The 25,698-nt window shown below is 46.8% G+C and overlaps 2 protein-coding genes across 6 annotated transcripts in view; both read left to right on the forward strand.

The window, feature by feature from the left end:
* Positions 1-427: 427 nt before the first annotated feature.
* LOC149353412 (putative ATP-dependent RNA helicase DDX53) overlaps positions 428-25,698 on the forward strand; it is an 80,563-nt gene continuing 55,292 nt past the window's right edge. For 2 of the 5 annotated variants that reach the window (XM_089582542.1, XM_089582537.1), the window contains exons 1-7: positions 807-940; positions 10,278-10,342; positions 10,932-11,047; positions 15,147-15,266; positions 20,348-20,434; positions 22,766-22,892; positions 24,374-24,414. In XM_089582542.1, coding sequence (XP_089438668.1) covers positions 10,297-10,342; positions 10,932-11,047; positions 15,147-15,266; positions 20,348-20,434; positions 22,766-22,892; positions 24,374-24,414 — 537 coding nt within the window. In that variant the 5' untranslated portion in view covers positions 807-940; positions 10,278-10,296. Of the gene's footprint in view, positions 489-806; positions 941-1,456; positions 1,594-2,282; positions 3,050-10,277; positions 10,343-10,931; positions 11,048-15,146; positions 15,267-20,347; positions 20,435-22,765; positions 22,893-24,373; positions 24,415-25,698 lie in introns of those variants that run through there. The other 3 variants (XM_089582540.1, XM_089582539.1, XM_089582541.1) reach the window with 3 other exon arrangements.
* LOC149353413 (uncharacterized) lies at positions 3,994-7,204 on the forward strand. Its single transcript, XM_089582536.1, has one exon. It carries the CDS (start codon positions 4,239-4,241, stop codon positions 7,062-7,064), a length of 2,826 nt encoding a protein of 941 aa, XP_089438662.1. The 5' UTR covers positions 3,994-4,238; the 3' UTR covers positions 7,065-7,204.

The raw sequence follows: 25,698 nt of genomic DNA on the forward strand, positions 1-25,698 counted from the left end.
TGGGGTAAGAAGCGAATTAACACAGCGACTGCCGTGAAGCAAGCGAGCAGGGGGAGTAATTTGGAACCGGAAGTAGCGGTAGCAGACGACTTTCCCATAAGACTCTGCGCTGAATCTGGAAACGCACCTCACCCATTTATGCGGCACTTTTGAACGTTGAACGTAGTCCATATGCGTAGTCCTCGAATCTTCCGGGCGAAATGGGACCTGTGAAGTATGTACAGCTGAACATTATCAAATGTAAACAGAGGAACAGGTTGTTAACAGAGATGACGAATGCCATCTTGACTATTCGAGCCGGACTCTGGAGGCAGGGTAAATGCTGCTCAAACTACGAACTGCCACCAAATGTAGTTCAAAAGATCGGCACTAAAAAAATCGGCACTAAAAAGATCGGCGTACTCTAGCAGCAGCACTGGAAGCCCACCTGGACCTGGTAGCAGCGGTGCGAGTGGGCAGTCGCTTACAGATGAAGCAGACAACTTTCGGTGATTGTGCCTTTAGTCAGTCAGGACTCGGCAGTGTCTAGTCAGTACTTTCCAATTTTTAAACTTTTTAAAAAGTACTTTTTTGAACTTTAACGTAAAGTACGCAGTCTCTAGTGGATAAAAAGTAGTATAGTGGACGGTCTTGAGTCGGAAAAGAAAAAGTGCTTTCTTTTCTTTTTGCATTATTAGTTATATTTGTTTACAGACTGAATAAAATGTCCAAAGTGAACTTTTTGGCACAAAAATTACATTTGGCGGTTTTTAGCGGGTTTTGGGAGTTCCTGTCGCAGGTTTTTTATTTTTGAGTTGGCGACACTGGCTACGACGCGTGTCATTCAGCTAGTGCCATACTAGTGCACTGTCATTCACTCGGTGAATTTTGTGAGCGCGTCTGATTGCTCAACTGTCGAGAGGGGTTCACCCAACACCCTGACGTGCGAGCTGCTATTCTCGTAAGTTGCTTACCGCATGTGGTCCTGTCCTTTTTTCTATGATGGGTGATTTGCTGGTTTTGGCGGCGTCTGGCATGGCCTTGGAAAGCCACTCCACTGTTGAATGGGGAAGTCCGAACTCCGCGAACTGCAGCATGTATTTCCATAAGTTCTGACGAATACATGTATTGTTCGTCTGCTTTCGTGGGGTCTGTTTCGTGCCTGAGGTTGTGCCTGTTCAAAGCATTTATGGAGCGCCTGATGATCCTGCTTGGGCTTGCCCAGGTGAAAATTCAAAGTGGCCCACTGCAAAGTGGTGTATGGAAGAGGTACAGCCATGAAATTTATGAGCGTGAACACGGCAGCGCATGGCAGATAGCCTCGAGCCCTACTCGTGGCGATACGCAGCGGCCGCTTTCGTAAACAAAGTGGAAAGGGAGGTCTGTCCTTCGGCTTGCCGGAAGCTGGCAACGCGGCGTAACCCTTTCCACCATGTTGCGGAAAGCAGCCGCCGCGTATCGCCAGGGAGTCCAGGACGAGCGCGAGTGACAACGGACGCACTCCAGAGCTCCGCTGATTTCGTGCCTTCACCCTAGACAGTGAGATCCTGGTATAATTTCATCGAGATCACCGGTTTCCTGAAGAGGAAAGGAATCCAGGGACACCAACCAGAAGTACGTACGACGAATTCTGACCATTTTAGGTCATCTTTTCCCTGCGACCAAGCCAGATGCCTCACTAGGCCTACCGCGCAGCGCCGAAGAACACGGAGCTCCGCGTCGCAGTGGCGTTCGCCACCTGCGTCGCAGCAGCGTTCGCCAGCTGGGCCGCGCCGTGGACCGTGCCCGCGCGCCGTAGTTCGTCATGAAGGTCACCGTAGAAGGCATCCCAATTTCTCAAGAATAATTAGCAGCCAGTGATTGGTTGACTAAAGTTAACAAGCTCCGGGAAGCGCGAACAACATCAAGGCCATCCGTGCCCGATTTCCCTGGAGACAAAGCGGGACCGAGCCAAGCGTCCCAAATCACCAATGGGCTGCGTGTGAACAAGATGACAGCTGAACTCACGCCTCGGCAGCGAGGACGCCTACTAGCCAAGAAATCTGTAGCTTCGAACCAGCCTCGCTTACCCAGCAACGCTCTCAAGCTGATTGTGCGCCCACGCGGCGGACTGCTACTCTCCAAGATTACAACCTACCAACTACTGGAAGCGATCTTCACGGCTGCTCACTTTACCAGGGACGCTGTTCGTCACGAAGACCTAATACAAGCTAACCTGATTCAGAATACTTTCGCGTACTGCACCCCAGTCGTCGAAAGAGCTGAACGGGTCATGCAACTCAAAGAGATCACCGTCGACAAGGCGTATGAGATATCCGTCTACTGCGCTCCAGATGATAGTTCGAGCCGCGGTGTGATTCGTGGCGTCGATCTCCGACTGGATCGAAATACAATTCAAACAGAGTTACAAGACAACCGTAACCCACCCATTGTGGATTTTCGGCGGCTCGGGAACACCACCGCTGTACTCATCACGTTCGCTCAGCCCCAAGTGCCTACCTGGGTCTACTTCTGCAATAGTCGCCATAGGTGCAACTTATTCAAGAAGAAATACGAGGTGTGCTATCGCTGTGGTGAGCTCGGTCATCGAGCCGACGTTTGCGCAAGCCCAACTGCTAAATGTAGAGGTTGCGGACTATCCAATCCTACCAAAGACCACACGTGCAAACCAATCTGCCGCCTGTGTGGCAAGGAACATCTCACGGGCGATAGTCGCTGCAGGGAAATCTTCAGGACTCCTTACGAAGTCAAGCGCAGGAAGTGGGAGAAAATCCAAAAAGCTGAGGCAGATAAACTCAAGTCCCAAAAGACCGCCAAGCGGGCCACGCTCCAGCACATCAGCCAATGGGACCGGCAACGCTCAGATAGCCAGCAACGGCAGCCCCGAGACCGCTCGAGTTCTTTTCCGCCACTCAAGTCTCCCGCTCCACGGATGGGGTCTCAGAATACCTCCCGGACCAGGCCCCGGCCACCTGCAGTCGTCCAGCAGACACGGGCCTCTTCTCAACCTCTGCAACAGCCACCTGGGCTACCACCATCACTACCCGATTTATGAGAACGTCATGAACCGGTGAGTACGCAGGGAGGGACTCCCACTACTCCAGACACACACAAAGCAATTATGGAACTGACAGCAGTCATCCAACAACTGATACTCAGAGTAGAGGCTCTCAAAAAGCCAACAGCCACAATCACTCCCCCGTATCCGCAGGGATCACCTGAAACAGTACCTATGGATATCGCTGCCCCCAATCGATCCGCACAAAAACGCAAAGCAACGCCCGACACTGACTCCCCCACGGATGGTTGGCAGGCGCGTTTTGTCAAAATCGAGGAAAGCTGCGCCCTCAGTCAAACTCGCATCACAGCTTTAGAAGCACACATCGAACGCTCACTCCACACAATCGGCTCTCAAGTCACACGACAATTTGAGATTCTGAGCAAAACTATAGAAGCACAGGGCAAACTTCTCGCTGCTGTGGTACCCGTGGCCCCTGCGCCAACACCCGCTCCAACCCCACAGCTTTCCCAGCCTAATCATGGCAAACAGCTCGGGTAACACCACCATCTGGCAGTGGAACTGTCACGGGTTCGCACGTAAGCGTCCGGTCCTCGAGCAGTTCCTCACCGCGACTGATCGCCCCGAACTAATAGCCCTACAGGAATGCGACAAGAACACGCAACTTGCCGGTTACACTACATACCTATCGGAACGAGTAAAGCCTCGATTAGCCACTCTCGTCAAACGTAATCTCACTGTCCTCCAACACAATTTAAATCCAACTTTCCCCGAACACGTCTTCTTAGAAATATTACCTCGGCCCTCGCGCAAGCGTCGCACCAGTCTGTTTGTAATTAATGTCTATAGTCCTCCCCGAGCCCGTAAGGATATTTTCGGTCCTCTTTTCCTCAAAGCCCAGCAGCTAGCGCAGGGACAACCCCTCCTCATCCTCGGTGACTTCAACGCGCATCACCGTGCTTGGGGCTACCACTACGACTCGGCTAAAGGCCTTTGGAATGACTGGCATACGCATCAGCTGACCCTCATCACGGACGTCTCCTACCCCACTAGACAAGGTACGGGCCTACACCGAGATACAACTCCGGATCTTGCCTTTACGACCTCCGCAGTTAAAGCTACTTGGTGCCACACTCACGAAAATTTCGGGAGTGATCACTTTGTGCTCGAGATTGTCATACATGAGCCCACCAGGCAATGTACGCGGAAGGCTCAGGTGATTAACTGGGACTCTTTCCGGATGCACAGGGAACAGCATGACAAACATCCCAGTATTACTAACATCAAGGCGTGGACAACCGAAATTGTCAAACAAGTGGCCGACGCCACAAAAACCGTCGAGTTAGAGGACACAGTTCCCCACTGCGACCGCTACTACGCCCATCTATGGGAGCGCAAGAAGTCGCTCGAAGCTCTACTTGCCACTCGGAAATGGGACCACGATATCCGACGTAGACTGGCGCGCGCACACACTAATATCGAGAACTATGCAATCGAACTCACTCGACAGAGCTGGCACAACATTTGTGACCAGATTAACAAGACTCCAAACACTCGTAACACGTGGAACCTCCTTCGACATTTACTTGACCCAGCTGGAGGCAAACTCCAAACACGCCAACAGCTCGAGCGAATCTTCCACCAGTATCCTGGCACGCCAGACGAGCTCAAACAAGAGCTTATAAATACATACATCCGCCCCGAACCAGCAACCAACCTCCCCTTCTATCAGGGCGCTGACAATCCCGGCCTAGACGCTCCAATCACTCTTGCGGAGGTCCGAGCAGAACTAAATCGCCTCAAGACGGCTTCAGCAGCCGGTCCCGACCGCATTTCAAATAAAATGCTTAGGAACCTGGACGACGCATCCATTCATGCTCTTACCGACTATCTTCAAGAATGTTGGGCCAGCGGTACCATCCCTCAGGAGTGGAAATGCGCGAATCTAGTCCTCATCCCCAAGCCGGGAAAACCACCAACCTTGACCAACCTCCGCCCTATCTCTCTCACGTCCTGCGTTGGGAAGCTGATGGAACACGTTATCCACACCAGACTCTTGAGATACCTCGAGGACAACCATCTACTACCAGACACAATGTTCGGCTTCCGCTCTCATTTAGCGGCCACGGACATTATGCTTCTTCTCCATCATCAGGTGGTCATGAAACGTACACTAGACACGAAAGTCATCGTCGGCCTCGATGTTGCCAAGGCATTCGACAACGTCCTTCATGAAGCGATCCTTCAACAACTTCAGGCTCTCGGTGTCGGACATCGCACGTATGCGTACGTCCGAGATTTCCTCTCCGACCGCACAGTACAACTAAACACCGGCACGGGAGATCCTTCCATCATCTCTCCAGGAAACCGTGGCACGCCCCAGGGCTCCGTGCTTTCGCCGATGCTTTTTAACGTTGCACTAATAGGCCTTCCCAAGCTACTCGCCAACATCCCTCACCTGCACCACAGCATTTATGCTGACGACCTCACACTTTGGATCACGCACGGCAGTGACGGCCAGATAGAGGAGACTCTCCAGACCGCAATCAAACGGATCGGAGATTACCTCATGACAATTGGCCTCACCTGCTCGGCGACAAAGTCAGAGTATATAATCATCCCGTCCCCGGGACGACGCCCTCCAAAGATACATCCTGAGATCAACCTCCAGGTGCAAGGTAACCCGATCCCTCGTACAGATCACATCAGGATCTTGGGCTTACACCTACATGCCAACGGTAGCAACAACACCACGCTCCAACGCATCGACCAGTCGGTGGTACAGATCGGACGCCTCCTTAAGCGAGTTTCCAGTAAGCATCATGGTATGCAAGAGTCCAACCTCCTGCGCCTCGTTCAAGCCTTCATCTGCTCCCGCATCACCTACTCTGCACCCTACCTACGTCTCACTCGTGCCGAAAGCGAACGGCTAGAGGCGTCACTCCGAAAAGCGTACAAGACGGCCTTGGGCCTTCCCATGTCCACAGCTACGCATAAGCTCATGGCTCTCGGAATCTCCAATACCGTGAGCGAACTTATTGAAGCAACCCTCACTGCCCAATACGAGCGGCTCTCACTCACACACGCTGGCCGAGCGGTACTGCAGCAAGTTGGGATCTCCCCGCCGAGAGCGGCCCCAAGTTATGCTGAACTTACCCCGGAATATCGCCAAAATCTCCTCATCCCTCCCATTCCCAAACGGATGCACCCGGAACACCATGCCGAGAGACGAGCCGACCGTGCACGTCAATTCGAGAAACGCTTCAGCGGACGTCCGGACGTCACGTATACGGACGCCTCTTACCATCCCTCGAAGCCAGCGACGGTGGCGGTAGCTCTCGCCCCTCACCGCAGCTGGTACACAGCCTGCAGCATTCGCAATGCAGAAACAGTCACCGCAGCAGAGGAGGTTGCCATTGCGCTAGCGCTAGCTGACCCTAATACCAAAGTCGTCATCAGTGATTCTCAACAGGCTATTCGCAACTATGATGCTGGCCGTATCTCTTGCCAGGCGTTACACATTCTCCTTTCTACTGCACCCTCTTCCAACTCTCGCGTACTTCTTTGGGCCCCAGCCCACGAGTTGCTCAGCGGTAATGCACAGGCGCACACTCTCGCCCGAGATCTCAGCTGCCGAGCAGAGTGTGTGATCGGCCTCCCTGCTTCCTCTGACACTAATATCTCACGCGCTTCTCTACTCACCACTTACACGGACATACTACAGCACTACCGGCTCGAAAGATGTCTCTATCCTTCCGCACACCATGATCTAACAAGACGCGAGGCCGTCCAATGGCGCAAACTACAAACTGGCAGTTTTCCATACCCCCTCTTATACAGCAAGATCTTTCCACAACAGATAGACCCCATGTGCAAACACTGCTCAACTCCAGCCACTCTCATACACATGGTGTGGACTTGTACACATTACAACACAAACAACCAAAACACCCCAGAGACGTGGGAGTCTCTCCTGCGTACTTCCGAGCCGGCAGACCAACGCCGCCTTATCCAGCGCGCGGTGGAGGCCGCGACATCCCAAGGGATCCCCGCCGACCTCCTCTAAGCCAGCGCAACCGGTCCTTAGACTGGTCCCCTGTTTTGGGAGCAATAAAAGAAATCACCACCACCGCGTATCGCCACAAGTAGGGCTGGAGGCTATTTGCCACGCGCTGCCGTGTTCACGCTCATAAATTTCATGACTGTACTACTTGCAAGTGGAACGACTTTTAAGTGGTTCCACTTGTAAATGGTACCTGTTTCATAAAAACCACTTTGAAGTGGTCCCAGCCGCCGCGGTGGCTCAGCGGTTATGGTGCTCGGCTGCTGACCCGAAAGACGCGGGTTCGATCCCGGCCGCGGCGGCTGGAATTTCTTTGGAGGAGAAATTCTAGAGGCCCGTGTACTGTGCGATGTCAGTGCACGTTAAAGAACCACAGGTGGTCGAAATTTCCGGAGCCCTCCACTACGGCGTCTCTCATAGCCTTAGTCGCTTTGGGACGTTAAACCCCATAAACCTAAAACAAACCGAAGTGGTCCCACTTGCAACTGGTTCCACTTGCTACATAAACCTCTTGCAAATGGTTTGATTTATTTTGACTACTGAATGGAAAAATAAGGCTTCAGATCTTTGAAATTTAAGCAGTAAGAATGCTGGCCACATTCAGGATTTATTGGCTTAGGCTTAAATTTCTAAGGCCCTTCGCTTCATGTTGTCGTGTGTCTTGGATTTTCTCCGAAAGCACTGTTGACAGGTTTGCAGTTGTGCTTGCCACGTCGATTTGTTTTATCCTTCCCCGATAGGTGAGTGTTTCTGAAAAGCAGTAATTGCTGAATTAGAACTCCAGCAGCACTGTGGCTGACAGGCCTGAACTCCACTTACCAACCACAAGGCTGAATTTTTCTGGAGTCAGTTCTTTTTTTGGCTGAACACCAAGGCTCTTCCTGTCCTTGGGGGCCACCCTGCCACTATATGTGCGACAGGCAAGCCCACCAGAGCCCCATAATGCCTGAGCTGTGTCTTTAACAACAAGCTTTGGCTTCAAGTTTTTTGACTGGAAGATCTTCCCTTGGGCCTCGCTTATAGTGATTCCCCTCTTCAGGTGAAACTGCAAAAGTAGTGAAACTCTGCCACTGCCCCAAAAACTGTAAAGCAGAATAAAATGTACGCTTACCCTCCCGTTGCCACATTCAGTAAAAACTGGCCTTTCGGGACTGCATGCTGCAAACATGGGAAAGTAATTTCTAATAAAGGTTTTTGGTCTTAGATGTAGCACAGGGTACTAAATAAAACTGGCACAAGTTTCTCTCAAAGTGTGTGAAAACTTAATGAAAAGCTATTTAAAATCTAGAGGAACAAGCAACAAATGTCATGCAGCACTTCAACCTTTATCTCCAACAAAGTATTATATATGCTTACCAAGAGCACGTGGTTGCTGTTGTTGCGACAGCGTGTAGCAGTCTCTGGCCACTAGAGTCTGGGCAACCCTTATCACTTCGTTTGAAGTGCCTGCATATGTCAACATATATATTAAACATCACATGGCAAAACTAAAAGTAAACTACCATATTTTCCTGTGTATAAGACGCGGCTTTTTTTCAAAATTCTTGCTGGTGCGTCCTATACATGGGAGCATTTAATACGGAAATTTTTTGTTCTTTTTTTTTTCAAGTTCAGAAATTACTCATGTTCATCTTCAAGTTTCTTTCACCGATAAAATATCACTACCAATAACGCGGCTGTAACACGGTTACTACTTCAATACCGGGACCGCTGTGCGCAACTTTTCTAGGTGAACTTTATCATGAAACGGCGGGAATGACGACTTCCGGGATCACAAACACATGGCCGTTTCAGAGTTCGTAAGCAAAAGTAATGTGAAATCCCAAAAGATGGCAACAATCGCGCTTTTCGCCATTGTCAAGACAAGCCAAGACAAGCCGGCGTTCTTTTTTAGTCACCCTTTGCAACTTTGCTCCGTTTACGCAGTACGTACGTAGTGCGAAGAGAATGCTTCAGCCGCGTTGCCTCCAGAAATGGGCGAACTTTTTGATAGCACATCCGAAGAGATGAATACTCCGAAGGTATTAAGTAAAAATAAAATGTTATGGACATAAGGAGAGTTCTTTCGTTTTTCTTTCTATTTTGCTAAAATGTGGGCGGCTATGGCGCGAGTGTTGCCTTTTTCAATCACTTAACTTTGCTTAAGAACTTCTCACAGGTACGGTGCATTTCGCGTTGGTTGCGCAAGAGTGTTGAATTAAGCCTCACTAGCCTAACTGGGTAAAATGGGGTGCGTCTTATGTACTAGCTTTGTCAATGACAGCCTGCATATATGGCGGGTGTGTCTTATACAAGGGGCGTCTTATACACTCGAAAATACGGTAAATCTGCACAGTCATTCTTGAAAGAGCTTCGTCTCACGGGGCAGTAGTCCAACATTTTGGGCTACATCCGAGCTTCCTGGCGAATCACACTCATCATGGAATCAGCTATGACATCTGAAATGTAATGTACTGTTAGCTCCAAAGTGGCTCAAGGCGATGTAATTAATGTCTTCTGTGTCTCCGCGGTATGTCGCGCGAAAAACGTATTTTTGCACAACTGCTGATTCCGCTCCACGGAGAATCAATTGGGCAGGGTCGAAATGTCTATTTCAGGACATGTAGCTTAGCAACACTTTACCTGTGCAGCTTTCGAGTCCACGCAGGCACACCTGAAAGCACTATGGCTGTGTAGGTTGCATGCTCCTTGTGCACTATTTCATACACTGTTTGTTCAAATTTTATGGTAACGTGAACACTTTTTAGTCATGTTATGTTAGGACGTTTGTGCAGCAGTGGGGAATAGTGCTTGCAAACCGGATTTTAAAAGATGTCACTCTAGGTGCATTCTGGAGGTTTGGATAAGTTGCTGAGAGCAAGCTGCGTAATACAAAACGGCCTCATCACCCTACCCCAAGAAGGCTTAGGCAGGCAAATTGGGAATTGGCATCAGTGCTTATTTTGTTATTGATTCTTCGGAAATTTTCCACAAGATATTGGTAGCTCACTGCCGGCCAGGAGCTCAGGAGTTTTGCTCAAAAGCTTCTTGATGCTTGGTGAGATTGCCATTTCATTGTTCCTTTTTGCGTGGTAGTGTGCTGTTTCTCAGTTCCCCAGCTTTGAAAGTTTTTGATTGTAAGATTGATTCTGCTCGTTTCAAATCTGCCTGTAACTTTTTCCTTCAAAAGGTGAGGGGCAAATGTTCAACTGCAATGGTTTTTGAACATGCTTACAGCTGAAAATTTCCATCACGGATGCCAAGGCTAATGAAAGGCACTGGAAACATCTGCATCCTCAAGGGTAAGCCTTAGAGGGACGAATATTTATGGAGTCCTTTCAACGCAACAGTTTTTAAAACTAATTCTCATTACTGTCCGGTCACCCTTGGTAGGGAATTTATTGTCATAATGAGCAGTGCTTTTGAGTAGTTAATGTTTCTTTTGTGGACAAGTTAGTGTAGCAAATGTGGGTGTCAATTTTATTTACCATGAAGGAGAAGTAAGGTCTTACCCACAAAACTAATGAGAAGTATAATTTCAGTTCTGCTGCAGTGGGGAATGGTGCTTGTTTTCTTCTTCCATGCGAATCTCTTCGTTACGGTTATTCCACGTTTTCGGCGGACTTAAATAATAATTTTCAGTTTCAAACTGATTATCTGCTGCATCGTGTGATAAATCCATTATTTCACGATGGTGGATTCAGCATACAATAAGCAGAAATTTTTCTTGGGAGCATGCCCATTCTTGCTCATCATGGGGACACTCTTCTAACTCTAAAGAGAGCTTGTATTGTTGTTTTAGGTTTCATTTCCAGTGGTGCCACAGTTCATTGGGAGAATGCTGGTATTTGTGGAAAGTGTTTAATAATTGCTGTCACTGTTTCCTCACAGGCAAAGGAGATCAGTACATCTCTCCCTTACATGAGATCCCCATGTTTGCTGACGAAGGCAGCCGCATTTACAACATGGTAGTGGAAGCGCCCCGCTGGACCAATGCCAAAATGGAGGTCGGTGTCTTCTCATGCGATCTGTACACTTCTGCTGTTTATTGCTCATGTCGTTTTGCTCTTGTGTGCTTGTTTGATACGAATAAGAATGCTCTTGGACTCGGGTGCCTCTTTCTTCTGCCTTAGCATTTTGCACATAGCAGTGGTGTTTTCATGTATAGTGTTAATGATATGCTGCAAACTGTCTTGGTGTGAAAACACGTAATAATGCTACCAAAGTGGCTGCATGAAACACTGCTGTTATTAATTTCAGTCATTGAGAAAACACCTTTGGGAAGTATAGTCTTCATGGGCGAGTGCCCAAGTGCTTTGTCGCATCTAGGATTTTTAGCCACATGCATTTTGCCTGCAAAATCAGGAGGGTGTAGTGCAAAGGTTTGGTCAGCTGCTTCATATAATACTACAGTGGCACGTCACTGTACAAAGTTCAAAATGTGCAGTGGCTGATGTAGGTGAAGCAAGGAATGCATGCAGTGCTGACAGGTGCAGTTTGTGTTGTGTGTGCAGCTTGAGCTTCATTGCAGGAATGAACCATCTAGCCAAGAAGCCTTACTTTACCTGAGCTGTGGTAGAGTGGTCTGCACTATGAAGCTCAGATATTATCTCATCATGTGCAATTGATAGCTGTTGGGCGTGTTTTTCTTTCTTTTAACATTTTTGAAATAGCTAAATTAGTGGTTTAAAAGGAAAGTTCAGGACCACTGTTGCAAGCTACAAAATATTTTTCTGGGTGGAAAACTTTGTGGATTTTGCAGTGCGGTGTTCTAGCATAATGTGTTTTCTGGAATTATGCAAGACATATCCTTGAAGTGAATTTTAGTTGACAGTTGAGTGTGATAAGAACAGAAAACTGTGTTCATTACTGGGTGTAAAGTGACATGTAAGCAGGTTTTTGACACAGGATGCACTGCCCTTGTTTATGTATTTGTGGCAGCATGCACTAAGTCTTGCATGGACAAATTATGTTTTCTGCCAAGAGACATCACCACCATCTGAACCAAAGCATCGCTGTCTAAATACTGTTCTGGCAGAAACCATTTCAAGCGTAGAATGAAGCGAAAATCAGCGTTTGTGAGGCCAGGGTTGAAGACATGCCATCTGAACTGGTGCACAAGAACCCACCTGCTCCCGAGTCTGTAGGGCCATGCACAGCTGTGCAACATTAGCCTTCCACGTCAATTGTACCATGTTGCTGTGTGTGCTTTCTGCAAAGTGCAAGAGTACTGATCAATATTGATGGTGCAGTTAAAATTTCAGGCAAGCACTGGTTCATCACTGCTTCTGTCATCTTTTTAGCATGCAAAGGCCTAATTGCATCACCAACCTTGCAGTGGGTGGGAGGCTATGTCAGAGTGACAGCCTTTCTCTTAGTAGTGTGCTACAGAGGCTGCTTCCATGGAACTTTGCACAAACCCGGTCAGAGCCACATGTGACACTTGATTTTGGCACTCTTGGAACTAACCTTATGTGTGGATTTGTGTATATATGCCATAACAATGTTAACTGGGTTCATACATTTGCCCTGAACAGGTTATGCCGTGAAACTCGTAAGTACATTGAATGGACTCGCGGTCACTCATGTGGAACTACCTTTTTCGTGAACAGTATTAACTTGACAGCATTAAAGGCATCATTCGGCAGCACCCGCTGTCGCACCATTGTGACTGGAAAATACTGATTTGTTGCGAGGGTAGTGGCGTAGAAAAGCTGTTTCGCTTAAAAGATAAAAGGCAGTGGAATCAGACTGCTGTCCTTTGGGCTGGGAGCCGGGCATGCTACCCCTAGAGCACTTGGGAGCGTTCAGTCAGTGGGATAAATAGAGGCCTTGTATGAGCACCTCATACTGCACAGTAGGCCAACTACACTACAGTGATACTTAGTTAATTGGATCACTAATTATTGTTGCTAATTAATATGGGCAATGACGTGCAATAAAGCAGTATGTGATGGCAAGGAGCGTGTCAGTGTCTGCATAAGGGTGTGCCAGGGGACCCCTACATGCCTGTAGGGACCCTTTAACACTGTTGCGTCGTATTCTTTAGCTGAACTTCAGTGTCCCCCATGTTTTTCACTTCCTTTGCGAGCAAGGATGGTTTTTTACATGCTGCAAGTCTGAAAACAGTTTTGCAAATGGGTGCGTCACGTGCAGTGGTGCAGCCGTTAATGGGGGACTTTTGTATTAAGTACTGAAAAATATTGGCGGCTGCACATCATGCAAAGCAAGTGCTGGTATCAACTTGGATCTTATGCAACATCAAAGCCTACTACCTTTTTGACGATGGAAATGCAGAGCCCCACAGAGCACAAATAAAACATGTAGCACCCACAAACCATCCGCTAAGTGCAATGAATTGAGGGATAATGAACAAAATATATTTTACATGTTTCCTTGAGTGTTCTTTATTTACATGCGCCCTGTGGCTGCAGCATTCCGATAAAAAAAAATATCATTTGTTGGGACCTCCAAAAACACACGTCGAACCAAGGCTAATATGATAGGTTCCATTTGGTCTCCAGTTGTTTTCAATAGTAGTGGTAGTAGCAGATCTTTTCTCACTGGGATCAAGAATCCAGTACCATTTGGACATTGGAGACCAATACGAAGGGGTACCCAAAAGAAACCGGACTAAATATTTTGGTCGGCAAAGCTTCTGTGGTACCGCGTTTTGCCACTAGGAGCGTATAGAACGAGCATTCCAGTGTCAGTAAGCCGAGTGCCGTCGTTGAAGGAGGTCAGACTAGTTTAGGCAAAGTTTTAGAGTGACGACTGTTTTGTGTGAATGTCGTTTTTGCAATGGCTGATTTTCGTGAACAGCGTGCGCCGGTGAAATTCTGATTTTGCTCGGAAAAAGGTGAATGGAAACTCTTGAAATATTAAGAAAGATGTACAAGGACAATGCTATGGGGACAACTCAAGTGTTCCTGAATCGAATCCTGAATCAAAGCAACAATCATGCCAATGGAAAACTTCAAATTCACCTTGCCTCAAGAACGCTCGTCAGGTAAAACCAACCCTCAAAACAATGCTGATTTGTTTTTTCGACGTGAGAGGAGTCGTCCACTGGGAATTTGTTCCGCAGGGTCAGACAGTTAGCCAGGCTTTCTTCTTGGATGTTTTGAAAAGATTCGGCAACAGTGTGCGGTGGAAGCGGCCAGATTTGTGGCGGTCGGGCGACTAGTTTATCCATCATGGCAATGCCCCTGCTCACACAGCCCTGTTTCTACGGCAATTTTGGTCCAAAAATGGCATGACCCCTATTCCTCAACCCTCATACTCTCCCGACCTTGCCCCGTGCTACTTTCTTTGTTTCCTAGAATGAAAAAATAGGTGAATGGAAAGCGTTTCGCTGATGTTGCTGAAGTGAAGAAAAAAACGACGGAGGCACTGTCAAGCATCACAAAAGTTTTTTTTAAACAATGTTTTGAAAAATGAAATGAAAGATTCGACAAGCGTATCATGCAAGTGAGGAATACTTTGAAGGAGATTGAAGGTCTGTGCTTAAAATGTGAACAAATAAGCTCAAACAAAAATAAGTCCGGTTTCTTTTGGGTACCCCTCGTATGTCTAAAATTGGCCTGTGTGCTGCTTTAAAATCTGCCGTTTTAAGTTCTAGGTGCAAGTGAAGAACAGATGCACTTTTTGTGCTGACGTGTGTGCATTAGTATTACATTTCCTTATAGGTGGCTGCCTAGGGGATTTTCAGGTGTGAATCGGGCCACCATATACGAGAGCTGGATGTGTTTTCTTGCAGTGGCTAATTGTCATGGGGTTGATGGCCTGTGTCATTTTTATTGGGCAGAGTTGGGGGTTTTGTTCACTTGTGAAATGCACTTCTAGACTTGGTTGTTAGCTTAGGTGAGCTGTTGAAATTGATTGCACCATTGCTGTTAGTCACTTCAGTCAGTCATTATGTAGCTGCATCCTGTCATATTTGTTCTAGTACTCACCTTTTTTTTCCCGAAGTGTAGTTTGTGAAGCACTGCTGCTCATTTTGAGCCAGGGGCCGTTTCCAGCAGTTAACTACAGTGGAAAGAACTGTAGTGTTGTGTGTCACTTGCAACTTAGCTGCATCTTTTGTTGTGTGCTTTGTTCCCGCAGATCGCCACCAAGGAGCCGCCGAACCCAATCAAGCAAGATGTCGAAAAGGGGAAGCTGCGATATGTTCATAACTGCCTCCCCCACCATGCCTACATTTGGAACTATGGCGCCATCCCACAGGTGCTGTCAGTTATCAAGTGGCCCCTAATTACATCGAGCACTTCATGAAAATTTTTCCCCGCCATGGTGTGGCTTAGTGAATAGGGCACTTGGTTTCTGAGCCCGAGGACATGGGTTTGAGTTCGGTCACCGCGACCCCTTTGTGATGGTGGCATCAACAGTGTTTATTCTGGCTCCATCGAAGGGGGGTCTCTAGTGATTCGAGCAGAGGTGGAGAGGGAAACAAAGATAAAGCGGCTGGCAGCCAGTTTTACACATCGTTTTATACTAAGGGGAGAGATCATTTTTAGAGGTTGTTTGTGCAGTTTATAACACAGACCTGAAACAAACAGTCCGTCCGTTTTACCAGTGTGCTCGTCATCATGTAGCCTTGAAGCTCAGTGGCCAGTACTGGACGGACTCATGGTGCGAATGCACAGGTTTCCCTTTTTCTTCCAGGCTTTGTAAAACGTTTTCGACTCTTATTTCTCCTTCTCAGGTTCTAGAAAACATGGTAATGGTTCTTAATAAATGTCGGTGCAATTTTCGAAATAATGGAGAAGAAATGTTTCGACAACCACTGACAAGAAGAAAAAAAAATGGCTGCCTGTTTCGGATTCCTGCAGTCCCTTCATTCTAGCGCGAGAGGTCTCAGATCCCTTGTCTAAACTGGGGGGGGGTCTGAGACCCCCCTGACTTTTGGTGCCTGGGCGTGATGCAAGGCACCCATTTACTATGCGAGGTCCGTGCACGTTAAGGATCCCAGGTGGTTGAATTCACTCCGGAGCCCTCTGCTATGACATCCCTCGTAGCCATTGTCACTTTGCGACGTTAAACCCCATATACCATAACAATAATAACCTGGAGGGGACACTTAAGCTGTGCTTTAAGGGCATAATCCAATGGGATTAACGGGTTAATGCGCATATATGTCGAATTAGTCAATCTGTACATTCAGAGATCCCTGGGAGTCCTCGTACAACTCCCAGCTGAGTGATGTAGTGGTTAAGAAATGGAGATGCGCCACTGCCCCGGCTGGGGGCTGTTTCAAGCACAGCCACTGGTGGGGCTTGTGAAACCCCAGGTTGCTCTTCCCGAGCTATCTCGTGACCTGTCATTAATTTAACTGCCACGGTGGGCAGCTCGCTCACAGTCCAGTGTGGGTAGGTTATGGTGGTGTCACAACGTCACGTGACCTAGGTAGACCGCAGTCATCGGGTGTTCCACTGAATGGAACCCTTAACCTGCTGATGTTAAAATTTTGAGGAGTTGCCATTTCTGTCAAGCGTCTTAGATGAATTGTGAAATGTGGTTGGGCCAGGCTTTATCATTGCATTATTAGTGGTGGGGGTCTGTGAATTTGATGCTGGTTTTTTGTTTTGCTGCATTCATTTCTGTAAAGCCTTTTGGAAGAATTCTGAATTGTGTTTGGGCCAAGTGATACTTTTTTTACTACAAAAATATTACCAGTGTCGCAGTGTGAAAATGCTGGCATATATTTGTAGCCTCAGAGAGTTCAGCTTGCACCTTCTAAAAGCACCAGCCATATCCCCACCACATCCCCTAGCTAGAGGGCTGTCCACCGCCACCTTCGATCCACTGCTGCACCCCATCCCCACCCACCTTCACCCTCCAGAAGTGCCATCCACCACCCCACTATACCCTCCAGAAGCACCACCCACTTGAAGCCAACGCAGCAGAACAGAAAAGCAGTGGTGAAATCAAATTCAGACTCGGTGGAAAAAGCCAGCTGTCCTCCAGAAGCACCACCCACCGGCCTCCTCCCCACCCCACGCCCCCATGTAGGGGGCTGCTAGCCACCCACTGCACCCCCGCCAGAAGTTCCACCCACCTCTGCCCACCTTCACCCTGCAGAAAAATTCTATTGCCCTGTCTAGCCCCAGCTGAGAGAGCAAACCATCAAAGCAATCATCAGGGGTAAACCCAACTTCACTCAGAGGATTGCTGCATTAGATGTCAGACCATGCAATGGGAGAATGATGCTTACTGTTTCTTTTTTCTTTGTCAGCATCCCATTAGCCATCATACACCAGTTATATATTATCACCAGTTATATATGTTACGTAAAGATGTACCACTGGGTGCTCCCGAGAAATTGTCGAGAAGTGGACATTTCTCAACAGGAAGTGCAGGGTCCAGAATTTGGTCCCGAAATCTAGATGCCTGAATAAGGGGACATTTGCACAAGAAGAGCACAATTTATTATTAAAAGTAACGATAATAGGTTTCTTTCATTACGAGATCCCAGGGAAAGGAAGATGCGTATGATCTAGGAAACTTGGTATCCGAATACACTGAAAAGAAGCTGTAGCATTGGAATGAGCCCAGGAACATTTCTCTCTGGGCGCGTAAAAAAAGATCTCGCATTAGTGTCTTTTTTTTTTCTTGCTGCGAGCGGAAACTCTCTTCTCAAAAATTTTCGTTTGATGGCTCCTGGCGTGAAGCCGCTGTAAAGTCACTGAAATAATTTTCCAGTGACTGCAAGCAGCTGTTCGTAGAAAGGAAGCGGCGAGGAGGAAGCGAAACTTGCTGCACACATGTGGGCTCCCGCGCCGTTGTCGCATCGACTGCTTTAATCCAACACAGTTCTCGTCTGTTGGAATCTGGAACCTCGCCTATGCCAGAGGGGTCATGAATAAAGTGAATGAAAGAAACAAAAGCTTCAGAGCCAACCCGCGCCTCAGCACCTCGTGCAGCGCTGCCCGCGCGTTCTGCATCTGGCGGCATTATTTCGTTTTTGTGAAGTGTGTAAGAAGTGCGGGCAATGTAGTCGCTCTTTTTCTTGCTTATTCTTATGCCCACGACGGTTGGCACCTAAATGCCAAGCTATAGACAAGTAGGAAGCAAAACAAAAAGTCTGCTCTTGCCCACGTGGTCACGTTTAAAACGCTTTCATGCGTGTACCACAACCAGCGCCTTCATGTGGGCATTAAGTAGTGCATTAATTATGTTTTTATACATCACTTATGGAACACTAAAGTTTATGGAAAGACTTGCCATTCAGAAAGGATGTTGCTACTATAGTCATGATGGTGTGCATGAATGGGCTCTTTTTTGTAGTGGCTATTGAACCTTCTGGGCAGTAAATATATTTGAAATTCTAAAACATTGTCTCGAATCTCTTTTTTTTGAATGAAAAAAAAGAGCTGGGCCGTCGCGATGGCACAATAATTATGGCGCTCCGGTGCTTCCCCGAAAGACGAGGGTTCGATCCCGGCTGCGGGTGCTGAATTTCGGTGAAGGTAAAATTCTAGAGGCCCATGTACTGTCAGATGTCGGTGCACGTTAAAGAACCCCAGGTGGTCGAAATTTCTGGAGCCCTTCACTATGGTGTCCCTCATAGCAGGAGTCACTTTGGGATGTTAAGCCCTCATAAACCAAACCATAAAAAAAGCTGCTTAGGGTGTGAGAGTACAGCTAAATCTCGACGATGTGATTATGGTTGATCTGAATTTCGCGGTGATACGAATTTTAAACGTGTCCCAGGCGGTGTGCGTTATATCGGGATGATACGAATTATTTCTCAAGCTGTCGTGGATGATGTGAGCTGGCGAACCAGCGGGCGCCTTCCTGCGGGCGCTCGGTGATGAAGATGCCATTCAAAAGGGACTGCTTAGCGACATCGAGGTAAAAAAATGACCCAATGAACATTACAGACTTCATCGGCAGAAAATAAGAGCCAGGAAACAAATATATTCTCACACCTAGCGGTGACGCTCCGATGACATGCAGGCATCAGACTGCGCCACACCACATTTTGGGATTTTGGGATGATACGCTCATTTTGCATACTCCCGGGGAACTTGTATTGAGAGTGCAATGTAGCTGTTTCATAGTTCTCATGCTGCAGCTCACGCAGTGACAGTTAATTTGTAATTGTGACAGTTGAAGATAAGCTTGGCAGCTCTGTGTAATTGCGAGCCTTGTCAGTTTTTGAGTAGCTATCATCTGGGACAGTAAAAGTACTATAACAGCAAAGTATGTCTGGTGTATCTGTTGAATGTAATATTTAACCATCATTTTAGCATCCAACGTTTGTTTAAACGTTCGTTTCCATGTCTTCGATTGTTTCTGCTGATAAAGTTGGTCTTAAATAATATGGTTTTCTTCTGAGGTATAGGTTCCTGCCCACTATATTTTTGACATTAGCTGCCGCTATGGCTCAGTCGTTATGGCGGTCAGCTGCTGACTCAAAGGACGTGGCTTCACTCCCAGCCGCGGCGGTTCCATTTCGATGGAGGCACATTACTAGAGGCGCCCGTGTGCTGTGCGATGTCAGTGCAAGTTAAAGAACCCCAGGCAGGTGGTTGAAATTATCCGTAGCCCTCCTAAACAGTGTCTTTCATATCCCGAGTCGCCTTGGCACGTTAAACCCCATAAAAGCAAAGTGTATTTTTGACGTAAGAAATGGTGTGATATTTTTGTCCGGCACTTGTCATTAAGTGCAGTTAGCTACATAGCAATGTACACACACACTGTAAGATGTTGCAGTTAACTTGGAGAAATTTCCCATTTTTCATTCGCTTTTGTGCAATTTTCTTGTTTCTCAGACTACTGTTCCTAGTAAAAACTACATATTTGCTATCTTTGAACATTTACCCATCACTTGAATTAGTGTTCGCTTTTTGGTGTCCCAGTACCACTAGCATGAAGCAGAAAATGCCAATATCTGAGTCAACTTTTCTGGACCAGCTGCTTCTCTGGGTTTTCGAAAGGTGTACTTTGTTAGACCCTGTGAATGTATTTAGAGAGCATAATAAGAAAAAGAATAATGCTCATTTGATTGTAAATGTGAATGTCTGAATAACTTCACTTAAGATCGGTCAGATTATGGCAGATTACTAGCGTGGTTGATTGGAACTGCACTCACCAGGTGCTCAGTAGAGTAGTTATCACTGCATAAAAATGATTCTTTGCTTGACTCTGTATTGGAAGCCTACGATGGGCTAATGTGCATTGGCTTGGCACTGAACTGTGCACACTGCTATTCTGTGGATGGGAAATGTGGCACAGTAACATTTGAGCTTGTTTATCTGTTCTCCTTGCTTGCGTACATTGTGGGCTTTGTATTTTCATTGTAGACGTCGGAAGACCCCAACCACATTGACAGCAAGACCAACTGCAAGGGAGACAATGATCCCATTAATGTCTGCGAGATTGGTTATCGGGTGAGCTCGTGAATCTTTGTTTTGTCTTTGTACACCGATGATTATCACTATGAGCTAGGTCACATAGCAGCAGCCATGACGTGTGCCGATTTTCAGCTCGCTTGACCTGGGATCTGAGTATTTACACATTCAGTTTAGTCAGTGCGCATGACCACTGGTATTGTGGACCAATATGGTATTGTTTGATGCCAGTGATTCATTATTTTCTGGCTGCAGGGATGCGTCAACATGATAATGTTTTAGCCGCCGCGGTGGCTCAGTGGCTATGGTGCTCGGCTGCTGACCCAAAAGACGGGGGTTCGATCCCGGCCGCGGCGGCTAGAATTTCTTTGGAGGAGAAATTCTAGAGGCCCGTGTGCTGTGCGATGTCAGTGCACGTTAAAGAACCCCAGGTGGTCGAAATTTCCGGAGCCCTTCACTACGGCATCTCTCATAGCCTTAGTCGCTTTGGGACGTTAAACCCCACAAAACCAAACCAAACATGATAATGTTTTAATGCCACAAGTAAAAGTATATTACTGCACAGGCACTTGCCAGAGTGTACTATTACATTTCGGACAGTGGCACTGATATGCAGCGTGGTAATAATAGACACCTTTACCACACCGTGTGCCGTCTTATCGTTGCCATTACCGGAGTACCGGAAGCCCGCTCACTGCCGGTCAGCACGTGCTGATTGGTCCCGATGATGCAGGCACGCGTAGCTACCGGGTACCTGGCACCATCTTTCGCCGTCAAGGTGTTTTGGGCATGCGCATTGGCTGCGCGCGGGCTCCCATTACTCTGGTACCGGTAACGGTAACACTGTACACGATATGCTAAAGGTGTTTATTAACATCCAGAGGTAGGGTCAGTTTAAACAACTTCTATGTACGGTTGTCCACAGAAATTTTCTGATCATGGAAGTCATGAAAAAAAATAAAGCTGAATTTTTTGCCACACTAAAAATGCAGCCATGAACTGAAGGGAGTGCAGGCTGTGTGCCCCTCAATGTTTGGCCACAACTTCAGAAGCAGGAATATTCAGCTTTGCAATGGCTTCCATGTTACATAACTTTTTCGGGCATCTGTTCATGCGTTGGCCTTTGCTTACTTAATTTTGCTTATAATCTTAATTTGCAATGCCACCAAACCTGCAGTCTGATAAAGCTACTTACATGCATGCAGTGGTATGTTTAAGGGCAAACACAAAAGAGAATGTAAAGGCATTTAAGGGGCTCTGAAATACCTTCTGAGCAGTGCGCGTTAAGTTGCTCAATCACTGAATTGCATTTTCAAGAGCACCTGAGCCAGATGACACATTTCTACAAGCAGCAGAGAACCCACAATCGCATGCAAAAATTCGAGGGCCCTTTCTGGCGACTTTTTCATTCTCCCACCCTCCTCCGTCGTTCGCGCCTGCGTATACAAGTTGCGAGATGGCTGCTATTGGTTAGATTCTCTGAGACTTCAGGCAGCTACCATGGCTGCGGCCAGTAAGCCGCATGGCTCCGGCAGGTCAGGAAGCTCCGGCTCGGAGGTGGGCCCGGCGGAAGACCGACCTTCCAGCGTGCAAAAAGTAAGGAGAGGAAAAGGTGCGAAGACGCTGAAATTCAAATTTTGCACTACCGATAACTCAGCTTGTAGAAAGCGCATTAAAAAAAATTCTTGCTGGACAATAATCATGAAGCAATGTGCTTTAGCATCCCAGGCCAACCGCAACTTTATTAGAGCCCCTCTAGGAAGGAGGCAGTAATGAAGAGGAATTGAGAGGTGAAAACTGCAAGGCTGCTTTCCTCTCTCTGCAAAATGTGATGCGGATTGGTGCCATTGCCCAGCCAATGGCAGCACACACTGGCATATGCTCAGACATTGTAGGCCATGCAGAGTACACAGGTCACATGTTTAGAGAGATAGCCGTCCTTCCATTTCATTGTTGCATGCTACAGAACCAAGGTTTTATCTTTGAGCATGTTCTTGCACGGTGTTATTGAAGTTGGCACTGTGATAAGCTTCATTGCTTCTGTGCGAGACTAAGCCTAGGGACTGGGAAGTGTGTTCGTAGTGACTTGTGGAAATGGTTGCAGCCTGTGATTCCTGTGCAGGATATGACTGCTCATTACTGAAACAACAAGAATACCATGAAATTTATTTTGCTTTTGGAGAAAAAGGGATTCATATTGCAAAAAATTGCGTTTTGATGAATAGAGCATCTGACCTGCCAGTAGTCTAGTGTGCCCAACTTCTGAGGTGATTTGTTTAAAAAGGCTACCAGAACCCGCTGTGGATAGCATACAATTTTTGTTCACATGGCTTCTGATGTCCATATTTATTGCGTTTGATTGTATGATAGGTGGCCCAGCGAGGCGAGGTCCTTCAAGTAAAGATCCTCGGTGCAGTCGAAGTCATAGATGAAGGGAAAACTGTGTGGAAGCTCCTTGCTATTAATATTAAAGACCCTCTGGCTGATGAACTGAATGGTGAGCCGGTTTTCATTTTCTCAAGCTTTCCCTCATTTCTCTGCAGTGCAGTAAGTGTTGTGTACTTGTGTCACTGCTATGCACTGCATTAAATGGCACCACATAGGTCATGCCATCCTTTTACTCATGCTTATAATGGGTTATCAAAAAGGTGAAGGGTTTTTTTGGTTCTTCAAGCTTCATGCTGAGAGCTCATCTGTTGTCTGCATCGTCACTGCCTAGCAGTCTAACGTCGATGCGATAAAACAGTAAGCATTGTTGCTTTGCTCAAGAGCACTAAGGGTACTTTGTGAGCCCGTGTATGTAACATATAAGCTACTATGCTACCTCTAAGACTGTATCTGCTATGTCAAGTACTTGTGGCTTGTGGTTGCTAGAGAAAGTAGTGTGCCCATCGTAGGTCACCACACACTAAGTGTCCCAGATAAATGTAACCAAGCTTTCAAAAAAGACATATTGTCCTAGCCGCGTGAATCCAACTGAGAGTTGTTTAGGGTCACATGAACTTGTCCACGAAATTTTTCAAACTTCAGAGGTAATTAGTTAAGCCTAATTAGCAATCTTTTTAATACTGACTTGAGGAGCAAAATGTCAATTAAAAATTTGTAGATCTCTTTGTTCCCTGAAACATGTGCACCAAGGTACCATTAATGTAGAGTAGTTTTTTTTACCTACCTTTAGCCATAACTCACACAATAATAAAACAAAAAGCTTTCACGTGACAACCACTTCACTGTCCCAACACTCGTCTTAGAGAACAAAGTTCATTTTTTTTCTGTAGTGCTCTTCCTGATAAGCCTTTGCGTGCACATAGGGGCAGAAATTTGAGCCAGCAGCTGTTCATGTGGTAGCCTTCTTTTAAGGCCAATAAATAAAGCTATGTAAATCATATCTGGATGGAAATCGCGCTGCTAACAGTTGTTCGGGATGGTCTGCTACTTTTCCATTGACACTTTGTTTCTGAAGTCAGTAAATAAAAAGTTAGCTAATTAGGCTTAACTAATTTGAAGAATAAAGAAATACTGTAGAGTAGGCCATGCTACTCACAACAATCCTCAGTTCGTTTCACTGGGCTCGGAGAGTTTGCCTTTTTTAAAAACTTTGTTCCCTTTAGCTGGGACACCTGGTATGTATTTGTTTATTTTATTTTATTTGAAGATACTGTGACACCCTAATTAGAACTGTTACAGGAGTGGGTTGATGTACAGGAGTTGAATACAATCCGGCATACATATGCAAAGCCAAAAAAAAAGTAGAAGGGACCATACCTTACCATGTATACTAAGTAAAGGCTTGTAAGGGCCGCAACTTTTTTTCTTTACTTTGAGTATGAATTTTGAAGGTGCGGCCCATACACGAATTTAAAGAAAAACACAAGCTTTGTTATTTTTCTCAATTATCTAGTCCAATACAGGGGTTGTGTGGCCCATACACAGGTGTGGCCTTTGCACGAGATTATATGCTACTTCTCTGATTTGCAGATGTTGCAGACATTGAAAAGCACATGCCTGGTCTTGTGAGAGTAAGTATATACCAGTTTCTTATTCACATCTGTATGCCTAAAAGCTAGACCATTAGGACCTGTGGAGCCGCCGCGTTGGCTCAGTGGTTATGGTGCTCGGCTGCTGACCCGAAAGACGCGGGTTCGATCCCGGCCGCGGGGGCTGAATTTCTTTGGAGGAGAAATTCTAGAGGCCCGTGTACTGTGCGATGTCAGTGCACGTAAAAGAACCCCAGGTGGTCGAAATTTCCGGAGCCCTCCACTACGGCGTCTCTAAACCCCAGCGTCTCTCGGCGTCTCTAAACCCCATAAACCAAACCAAACCATTAAGACCTGTGGGTGCAGTGGCTTGTAATATATATTTGGCACTGTTTCCACATAGTTGTCATTAATTGGTGTCATGTGTCACATAATATTATATGACAGAGTAGTATGATTCAGATCACAGCAGCCTTGCAACTGGCTGAGCACTTGAACTGTTAAAGGCTATTTATTTTGATGAAAATCATCGTTACCATAGTGCTTTTCTTTTTTTCCACTCATCGTGGGGCTTATTGTGTCGTGCTCTATACAGTAGGATCCCTTTGTGATAAACTTGCTCAGCCCATCAAGAAACTTTACTGTACCAGTTGTTAGTGATGGCATGGCTTCAAGCATGCTGCGTGGTAATTTTGGTACTGTTACCGAGGTGACTCAGTGGTTATAGTGCTCGGCTGCTTATCCGAAAGACGCGATTTCGGTCCCGGCCGTGGCGTTCACATTTCGACTTAGGCGAAATGATAGAGGCCTGTGTGCTGTGTGTCAAGGAACCCCAGGTAGCGAAATTATCCGGGGCTCTCCACTGCGGCGTCCCTCATAGCCCGAGTCACTTTAAGACGTGAAACCTCATAAACCTAAACCAGTTTTGATACATACCGAATACATAATATTGGTTTAGAGAAGACAGATAAAAACACCTTCAATTTTGCTATAATTGATCCATTTTGTACTAATGATTTATTTTATCACATTTTCGATTTCTACCCAGTCTTGTGGAAGTACCATATTTGCACAAATATTACATAGCCACGAATATAACAAGGAGGGGAGTTTAGGCTATACGAAAACAAAAGCAATGCATGAACGTGGCGTTGTCTTCCGTGGCCGCAGTGTCATTTAAGAGGCAACAGTTAGGAAGTGTATTACACAATCGAGTGCAGCAAAACCTTTCACGCAGTGCTGCAACCGTTTACCCTTTTTTTCCCCTTTGCTCAATGGTTCGTGCTGTGTTTCATGTCTGCATGTTTTTCTGTAATAATATAGTGC

The sequence above is a fragment of the Amblyomma mixtum genome, chromosome 3 (assembly GCF_055824585.1).
Source record: "Amblyomma mixtum isolate Tamu chromosome 3, ASM5582458v1, whole genome shotgun sequence".
NCBI lineage: Eukaryota > Metazoa > Arthropoda > Arachnida > Ixodida > Ixodidae > Amblyomma > Amblyomma mixtum.

Bases quoted from the DNA above. Each gene is read 5' to 3' on its own strand.
- LOC149353413 (XM_089582536.1), top strand. From the start codon at position 4,239: ATGCACAGGGAACAGCATGACAAACATCCCAGTATTACTAACATCAAG.